The sequence below is a fragment of the Jatropha curcas genome, chromosome 1 (assembly GCF_041381405.1).
Source record: "Jatropha curcas cultivar XTBG-Jc1 chromosome 1, XTBG_Jcur_1.0, whole genome shotgun sequence".
Classification (NCBI taxonomy): domain Eukaryota; kingdom Viridiplantae; phylum Streptophyta; class Magnoliopsida; order Malpighiales; family Euphorbiaceae; genus Jatropha; species Jatropha curcas.
This window is the reverse complement of record NC_143151.1, coordinates 17,868,200-17,878,006: the sequence shown is the minus strand read 5'-3', so window position 1 is coordinate 17,878,006 and position 9,807 is coordinate 17,868,200. Positions and strand designations below refer to the sequence as shown.

The window sequence follows — 9,807 nt, the reverse complement described above, 5'->3', positions numbered from 1 at the left end:
CCCATAATCATCATGAAGACGGTGCGATGATATAGTTGCATGTCATGAACAACTGTCAGAAGCTGAAAATCTCCAATTCCAGGTCGGCGGTTCTTCATGGCATACACATTCAACAGCAAGAAACAACAAGCTCGAATCCAAGAGGGATCTATATCCATGTACAGAACCCTACTCAAAAAAGGCTCCAAAGGAAGACCTTGATCCGTGTTTATGCCGTCAGGAAGATAAACCGGACACAGGGCCAGAATCTCAGCTAGATCATACCTAGGGCCTGGGGGCAAGGCCAGAGTTTCATCTTGTTCAGGATGATGATCCATCACAGCACACATTTCCTCGTAAGTCGGAGTTACTTCAGAGTCTTCAAACCGGAAAACCATGGTGTTAGGATTAAAGTGTGTGACGAGCCAAGACAAGAAACCATGGTCGGGTTTTAGGTCTTTGAAATATTTCAGCCAGACGAGTTGGTCCATAGGAGGAATCTGCCATAGGTCGTCAGGGATGGATTGGACAAAGGATGAAACTTGGTTTCTGAAGGCCATGGAAAAGGATTATCTAAGAAACGAAAGTGCTTTGAATGCTGGAAGTGAAGGAGACGTAAAGGGAAGCCACCATTTATAGAAGTGTAAAAGGGCCTAGTGAACGAAGCGCCATCATTATTTGATCTGATATTTATTGTCAATGGTGGGTGAAAGGGCATTTATGTATAGATCGCTCCGGTTGGTGGACATTTAAGCCTACGTTAATAAGAGGGACAGTTTGTACAGTAAGGAGGTTGAGTCTTTACGATCGCATTAACCGCCCTATCAGGTAAGTACTACGATCCACTTATGTTTTTGATCGATTTTGTTGTATTTCATTTTAAACTCCTTATTTTGTTTTATTTTATTTCATTTATTCTTTAACAATAAATTGATTCACTGACTACTAATAAAGTGGGACCACCCTTGTGAATAAGTGGGACACCGCTATTGTGTTTTTTGTGTTTGTGTTTTGTTTATGCAGGAATCAGATTTCACAAATTGAAAGAAATAAACATATTAATGATATTGTAGTAAAAGCAAAAATACTGTAAATGTGTAAATAATAATATAAAATTAACAAGACTGTACAATCATCCTACAAACTACAAAATGTTCAAAAATGGCTAAAACACCGAAGCAGAGCTACCGACGCCTCCGGCTCGGACCAGCAGCTGCCTGAGGGGGAGGAGACGGTGGTGCATCATCGGAAGAGGAGCCATCATCCTCCTCGGAGAAGTCCAAAGGGATCCCCTCCACCTCCAATACAGTCCGGAGCCGATCCACCTCCATCTGGAGTTGGGCCATAACACCGGACTGGCGAGACTGGTGCCTCCACAGTCTCCCGATCTCCAGATCCTGTAAAATCAGACATATATAAGAAAGGTTTGCAAAGAATAAGAAGCAAAAAGGTAAATGTGTGTAAGATGCATACCCTCTCATGCCGCTCAGAATAGAGCCGATCGATGAAGGACCGGGCGAACTCAAACCGCTGGCACAGCTCCTAGTAGCTCTGAGCAGGCACCTGCAAACACAGAAAAATATTCATTAAAGATTTATTCAGGTAAAATGTTCTTAACTTTGTAAATTCAGTTTATTACTTACGTGTGTGGCATGCTCAGGATCCAGTTGCGGTGGTGGAGGAGCCTGCCTGAGGTCAGCAGGAATAATGATACCCGACCCCAGGCCCAGACCAGGATCTAGTACCACCTCCATGCCAGGCGGGAATGGGACATCACCCCGTACAGCTCCTGCTGGTCCAGTCGGAGCAGCCGTCGCCGCCTCTGCCTCAGCCGCATTCTCTGCTCTGTAGTGGGCCGCTGTCCTGTGCTTCTTCCGCTCCTGCAACAATTCACAGAGGAAGATACTTAGTCAGTTGGTTAAACAGTTAAAGAAAAATGAGTCAGAGTGAAGATAAGAAGATCACCTGAGTGTACTCCAGAACCGCTGGTAGCCGAGCCTGCATCCAAGTGGAGAAGTACGTGGCGTAATCCCCAGCTGACAAGAAGCTATCAGCAGCAGAGCCCTCATACTCCTCCTCCCGGTCCTCTGCAGTCATGCCCTCCAGCACGCACATATGGCGAGGAGGAGCATGAGGCACTCGCTGCTGTTCCGGGGCTGCCGGAATATCATAGATTCTCTCCCCCAAGAAGTACCGGTCAAGCCAGTACCCCTGTAGCAGGAGTCTAGATCGAGTGTATAGCTCTGCCACCTCGCAACCCGGATAAGTCCTCCAGGCTTCTCCCTCCTAGGGAGTCAAAAGCAGCTGCAAAAAAGAAGAATCAGTAATCATGCAGTAAAAGAAGGGAAGGGAAAGAAAGTTATGTTGATTTAGAAGGTTTTTGTACGTACTTACATCGGACAGCTCCCTATCTTAAGGAAGCTGGTCTAGTACTCAGGATCCTCGGTACTGGCATAGGTATGATGGCAGTGCGCCAGATACCGAGGGATCTGCTGAGAATCAGCGAGAGTGTCACCGCTTGGACTGCCTAGGTAGATGCGGTACTCGTAAGCCCACACCTGCAATTGTGAACCCCTCCCCAAAACATCATGGCATATGGATGCATGTGACTAAGGCAGAAATGCACGTGAATGTCTGAGTCGCCACCTTGTTTAATTATTTTAGGGTAAACGAGGAAAAAAACCTAAGTGACTCCGATTTTAATTAACCTAATTACTAGATTAATTATCCCAATGTTAAAAGCATGGTCTGCGAACCCGAGGTGGATCCCGAGACTATGTCATGTTGATGAACTAACCAAAAAATGAATGCTTTGCAAGGTGAATGAATGTAATTGGACTAATGAAGGTGTTTATGTGATTTTGACTTGCCGCTCGGGGTTAAATCCCAAACGTGCCTACGTACTTCCGTTTGAATGGAAGATCAAAGTCGACGTAGTTCGATAGGCCTCTTTTAAAGGGCTTTGAATGGGGATGCTTAATGCATGAGTGTGTGTATGCTTTGTGCATTTTTGTTTAGGCATTTTGCCTGAAAATTGATTTTTAGGCATTTGATGCCAAAATTGTTGATTTAAGGCTTTTAGCCAAAAAAAAATGTTGATTGGACTTATTGGTTTGCCAAAAAATGGATTAAGGCCTTTGGCCAAAAAGTTTTGTGATTTATGCAATCTGATTGCCAAAAGATTGGTTATTTAAAGGCTTTTTAGCCAAAATGTGTTGATTCGAAGACTTTTAGCCAAAAAGATTAATTTTAGGCAATAATTGCCAAAAAGTTGACTATTTAGGCGATTGTCGCCAAAATTGAGTGATTTAAGACTTTTAGCCAAAAAATGGGTTGATTTAGGCAAATTGTTGCCAAAAATTGGTTATTCTTACTTATAGGCAATTTGTTCGCCTAAAGAAATTAAATGAACTGTAATGTAGGCAATTTAATGCCAAAAGAATGTGATTAATTAAGACCTTTTAGTCACAATTATTGATTAATTGGACTTAAGCCAAAAATTGTTCGAAATAAAGGCAATCATACCATAGCCATTGATAGACTAGATATTTTAAGCCAATATTGTCGGATTTTAAGCTTTAATACCACGATTATTAATTAACCGAGCATTTAGCCTAAATTTATTTAATTGAGGCAATTTACTTGCCTAATTGATGATATGAATGCATTTATGCAATTGTAGAATTAGGAGGAGTAGAAAAGAAGCATGCATGAAGTGCTAAAATTAAATAGGCAGAATTTAATTTGCGTACCTGATTTAATCGACGGCCACTTCTTAACTCCAGGTTAAGCTCCTTGTTAAGGGAATATTAATTAATTTAATTTTAGTGACCACTTAACAGAGCAAGAAAGCGATAAAGCTAAATTAAAATGCAAGAAAGCAGTAAAGAATCGCAAAGAGCGTAGGGGAGAAGGAGCGTCCGTCAACACAGACTGAGTGCAGAAAACGGAGTGCCGAGGCCACTATTTATAGGCAAAGACGGATTGTTCCGGCAGCGGGGCCGCCGTGTCAGGCGGCGGGGCCGCCGGGCCGGGCCGCGTGGTTCGGGCGGCTGGGCCGCCGGACCGGGCCGCCGACTCGGGCGGCTGAGGCCGCCGGGCTCGGGCGGTTGGGCCGCCGTGGCCGGTGGCTGGGCCGCTGGTGGTCGGTGGTCTTGCTATCTTTTCGCTCCGGAGGCCTTTTCGGGCACTCTGGACCTCCAAAAAAAATTTCAGGCCCAGATCCGCGATCCTCGCGACGTCCTGGACGTTTCAAGTACCATATTGGCATACTTTCTGTGAACTTCCAAAATGGCCCTTGGTCCGGCCGGGCTATTTGCAGTCCGCAAAGAATGGCTCTTCGAGCCTCAAAATTTGGGTGTTCACAGTTGCCCCCCACCGGCAACCATAAAAATGATTTATGGGAGTCGGTGGTTGTCTGAAACACAAATTTTGGAAGCTAAAAACAGACGCGTCCAGAAGACCCGCGTTTTGGCCATTTGCTTATAAATAGCTTGAAATCTCACTATTCACTCATTCTAAACTCTCTACACAAGAGTTCTCTCAAATCCTTTCAACTTTCAAAGTTACAAGACTTCCTTCCTCTATGGCTTCTCCTAGCAGTGACGAGGACTTTCTCGGGTCTCTGGGGATTTCTCTCGATGAGGTCGATCTCATGGCAGATGCTGACACGCACACCTCCATGACTGGCATCTATGCCCAGGTGAGTTCTTTTCCACCTTTGCATATTTTTATTATCCGGGCCTTAGGCCGAAAAACTGTAGATTTTAGGGCCTTAGGCCAAATTGTGAACTTTTAGGCTTTAGGCCAAATTATGAATTTTGGAATTTCTTTTGCTTACCTCTTTATTAGTATGCACATTAGAATGGAACTAAGATATTACCCTTAGTAAAGAACCGAGGAGTAATTCTTAGGTTGTTTTACCTTTTAGGACACCCGTATCAAATTGGATGTAGCCGAGAGTTCTGTGGCTGGAGTTCCGCTTGAACTATTTAATCAAAATAACCCGGTTGGCGCGATTATCCGTCCATCTTATCTGGGATACCTGAGATATCTTGACATGGGTCGAAGTAACTACAAGGAGCTATTGTGTGCTTTGGCTGAGAGGTGGTGGGACACTACCAATACTTTCCACTTTTCTTGGGGCGAGTTGACAATGACCCCTGCAGATTTTTCTGTGATCTCCGGGATCCCTTTCGGCATTCAGCCGATCGAGCTGTATGATGATTGGAGGGTTGATATCTCCTCCGACCGGATGGTGGAGCTGATTGGGATAGACCTGCCTCGGACTGTCGAGCCAGGCTCTGCTACCCCTACTCTGAGTATCTCCAGACGTTGGTTATCCCTCCAGGCCCCAGGCATTTATGCTAGATACGGGCGGGGAGAGCTGACGGCTACTCAGGCGGCCCGATTCACCTTGTTGCTGTTGTTTGCTTCGACCTTCTGGTCCAACAAGAAAGAGAGGTTTAACCCTTCTATCTTAAAGAGTTTGGAGAACTTGGCCCATTTAGAGGAGTATAACTGGGCCGGTGCTATTCTGAGCCGGGGCCACGGCAAGCTTAGCGGGACCTACTACTTCTGGGAGGTAATGTAAAGAACATTCTCCCTTCCTGTACTCCTTTCTTTTTTTTTCTCTTCTTTTTTTTTTTTGATCCCCTTTGTTTTGCAGACTTGGGCATTTGAGCACTTTCCTTATACTCGCCCAAAGTTGCTCTAGCCTAACCCTGAATCTGGGCTGGCGCCTCTGGCTTGGAGATGGTACAAATCAAACCTTCATCCGGTCCGGCATAAGAAGTCGCTGAAGGAGCTGAGAGCTTTTTTTTGATACGTGCCCGGTGGAGCAGGTACATGATTAGTGACTCTTATATATGTTAAATAAAAAGGATTTACTAACATATTTGTTTCCTTTATAGGCCGAGGTGGGGCCGATGGCTGCCCGCTTACAGGGCTGGATTCAAGCTGACCCTGATTTCCAGCGGTCAGATACCTTGTCCCAGCGGAGAGTGGTCCTGTCACACCCCATCCTGCGGCGATATTATTTGGGTGAGAGAGTGGACTTTCAGATAAGAGGCTGTCGTTCTGTCCCTTATACCTCTCCTGAGGACATGCGAGCGGGTAAGCAGATGATACTCACGGCTGCTCATACCGAGGGCATCCCCCATGTGGAGTTCCTCATGGGGGGAGATTACGATGAGTTCTGCGGGATTTCTTTGATGCCACCCATCGGATCTCGTTTTGATGATTTCCAAGAACCGGTTCCTTCTCGGCCGCTCGGCACCCGTTCTTCTCGGGCTTCGGGCCCCTCGACTAGGACTCCAAGGAGGAGGCCCATGACTGATCCCACCTCTTCTACCCCGACTGCGAGACCGTCGCAGGCTAGGCCCAGCCGGTTGGTAGGTCCTTTCAGAGCTCCCCGAGCTATTTTGGAGGCTCCCGGGCCGCTTCACCCAGACCTTGCCAGTCTACGCCTTCCATATGGTATTTCCTACTTTGTTCCCCATGGTCCTCCGGCTTTTCAGGAGGTCTCACTAGAGGACGTGGATCGCACGGTTCTTCCTTCTGAGGACATCACTAAGGTAAAGCCTGACAATCTCTCACGAAAAGGATTCATAGGAGATTCAATATTGACTTATATTTTTCGTTTATATGATCTCCAGGTTCCTGTCGGGTTGATTAATCAAATGATGGAGCTGTTCCTCGGGATGCAGCAGGAACTAGCTGCGGCCTGGACTCAGACAGCCTTTGACGATGAGAGGGGGAGGAGGCCCCACCACTGATAGCTGTTAGATTTCCCCGCTTTCCTTTATTTTTTCTTCTACTGTATTTTCTGTACTGAAACTTGACTGCTTTTCTGAACTCGGGCTATATTTCTGTACCGAACTTTATTTGTACCTGCACTTGATTATTACTGAGAAAATACATGCATGATTGTCAAATTTGAGAGAACATAGGGTTTTATTCTAAAACCAACATTCTTCTTCTTCTTTTTTTTTTTTTTAAAAAAAAAAACTATAACTAAAAAGGACACCCAAAAATTTTTTTTTTTAAAAAAACTAAACTAAAAAGGACACCCTAAAAATTTTTTTTTTTAAAAAAAAACTAAACTAAAAAGGACACCCTAAAAAATTATTATTATTATTTTTTTTTTTTTGCTCCGGCGGCTGGGCCGCCGACTCGAGCCGGCGACTCGACCCGACGGCTTCGGCGGCTGGGCCGCCGGGCCGGGCCGCCGGCGGGCGCGCCCTCCCTCTATTTAAAGGCCCTCTGCTGTCGGTCTCTTATTTACTCCTCTCTTTTTCTTCAAGCCACCAAAATCTGGTCAGTTTCTTCTCTCTTTCTCTTCCTTATATTTTTTTTATTATTTTTTTTTACCATTATTATTATTTTTTTTTTCAAAAAATAATAAATAATAAATAAAACAAATAAAAGGACATGAATCCCTTCTACAATCATAGCATGCACAGCTGGACTAGGAGTCTCTCCAAAGTTGAAAGGATCAATTTGGGGAGGTATGGTCTTTCTCCTGTTATTACCCTTAGGGGTGTAGTAATTGACTGGATTTTCTTAAGGGCCTGTATTAGACTTTGGGATCCTGAGGCCCATGTTTTCCGATTTGGAGCGATGATGGAGGAAATGTGCCCTCTCTTTGAGGAGTTTTGTGCCATTATAGGGTGTGACCCCAATGCCCCTTTGGTCAAGCATGAGGTAAAAATTGGGTATGTTAGGTCATTTGAGACCCTGTTTCAGTTTAGCCGACCCCAAGCTAAAGTTATGATCGTTGATGACCAAAAAGCAATTCTGCTGCCTCTGATTGACGAATTCTCAGAGGCTTGCCCAGATGAGCCAAACCGGATGAGGCTGAGGATGCGGGCCTTAGTTTTCTGTTTATTGGCTGGCTTCTTATTTAACCGGGACCCAGGCTTTGGGGATTTGCGTCTTTGCCCCATGGTTCTACAAATGGAGGATATGGGTTGTATTGGCGGCATTGTGCTGGCAGAAACCATTAGGAGCCTTGACAGGGCTGCTTTAGGGTTTGATGACTGGACAGTTTCTCCCATTATTCTCCAGGTATTTCTCCTTATTATCTCTCCTCATTTTTTCTTTCTTTTTAAATCATTCCCTTGTGATAGAAAGGATCCATTACTCAGGTTTGGTTGAAGGATCACCTTCAAGTGGTTACTGCTCCTACTTCTCTTCCTTATAACCCATCTCAGTATCGTATGCGGAGGATCTTAATTTGGCATCCCACTACTGATGCATGGACTTCATGGTTGATTGAGTTGGGTCCGAATGAGATACTGTGGTTCATCTCTTGGTACAACATCAACCGTTTTATCCAGGTTAGCTTTCATCACACCCGGGTTTACCTTCTGGGCCTTACACATTGTACTTGGTACTGTGCTTCGCGCGTCTTGAGACAGATGGGGATAGATCAGACTGTTCCAATTACGGATGACTTTCCTGCTGATTCAGCCATTACCCCGGGTGTTACCCGAGCCGTCCTTAGAGCTTGGGTTAGAGATCACCATATGGTTAGGCCCTTGCCTAATCCTGCCAGTATTCAGACTTCTCCTGAGTATCGAGCCTGGTTCATTGCCAATGTCTGGCCAATTGAGAGACCAAGGAGGACCGCACTGCTGAGTGCACTCGAAGGCTGGGTTCAGGCTGATGAGATTGGGACCGGTGAGGAGATTGTGCTGGCTCCTCGGACAGGTGAGGCTGGGCAGAGTTCAACACCTAGGGGTGACTCGGAGGATGTTGCTCCACGGAGGAGACGGGACACCTAGGCTCCTATAGGCTTTTTGGATTTTGGATGTAGTTCTCTTTTTTTACTTTTATTTGGCTTTTGGAATTTTTTTTTCTGGATGTATTTTTTTGCTTTGGACTTGGATTTAGACTTCATTATTTGTTTGGACTCTTTTGCTTTCCGCCTGACTTTTGGGCTGCTATTGGAATGAGATTTGTCTTTTTAGCTTAAATTAAGAAAATCATTTAGCTTTCCAAGCATTTTCCAACTTTATTTATTTCAAGCTCTAATTTTTGCCTAAGCTGCCCTTTCGGGTTTTCAACTTAGCGAGCTTACCCATTTTTGTCTAAGCCGCCCTTTTTGGGTTTTCAGCCTAGCGGGCCCCGACTTTTGCCTAAGCCGCCCTTTCGAGTTTTCGACTTAGCGGGTTTTCCTTTTTTTTTTATTCGGCAAAGAAGAATGAAATTATGAAATGATTTTTTTTTATTAATGTTTAGACCGTGCCCAAAGAGGGCTGCCTACATATCTACGAATGAACTGTGCTGCCTTCTTGGCATTCAAAACGGAATAAGAAACCGCCTCAATCCACTTAGTAAAATAATCAACAGCAACCAGGATGAATTGATGGCCATTGGAAGCCTTTGGATGGATCTTTCCGATCACATCTATGCCCCAAGTTGCGAAAGGCCATGGTGAAGTAATGGGATTCAGATTGACTGGAGGCTGCTTTTGTAGTTTAGCAAAAATTTGACATTCATGGCATTTCTGCGCATGCCTCACGCAATCTGCATTCATGGTCGACCAATAATAACCTAGGTTCATGATTTTTCGAGCCAAGGCTATCCCGTGCATATGTGGACCGGACTCCCCATTATGTAGGGAATTCATGATGTTTTGAGCTTCTCCTTCATCAACGCACCTTAGGTGCAGACCATTCCAACTCCTTTTATACAGGGCTCTCCCGGTAAGGAAATATCCAGATGCTAACTGTCTCAATGTCCGTTGATCAGTCTTGTTGGATCCCTCCGGGTAGACTTCATTCTGAAGATAATTCTGTATATCCCAAAACCACGGCTTGTCAT

General features: G+C 44.9%; 1 protein-coding gene across 1 annotated transcript; it reads right to left on the bottom strand.

Annotated features, from left to right (window-relative positions):
• Positions 1-1,019: 1,019 nt before the first annotated feature.
• LOC149499076 (uncharacterized) lies at positions 1,020-6,906 on the bottom strand. Its single transcript, XM_089718174.1, has 5 exons — positions 2,370-6,906; positions 1,945-2,283; positions 1,623-1,859; positions 1,453-1,542; positions 1,020-1,376 (listed from the first exon to the last, which is right to left on the bottom strand). The coding sequence occupies exons 2-4, from the start codon at positions 2,092-2,094 to the stop codon at positions 1,522-1,524; spliced, it is 408 nt and encodes a 135-aa protein (XP_089574300.1). The 5' UTR covers positions 2,095-2,283; positions 2,370-6,906; the 3' UTR covers positions 1,020-1,376; positions 1,453-1,521.
• Positions 6,907-9,807: the final 2,901 nt, after the last annotated feature.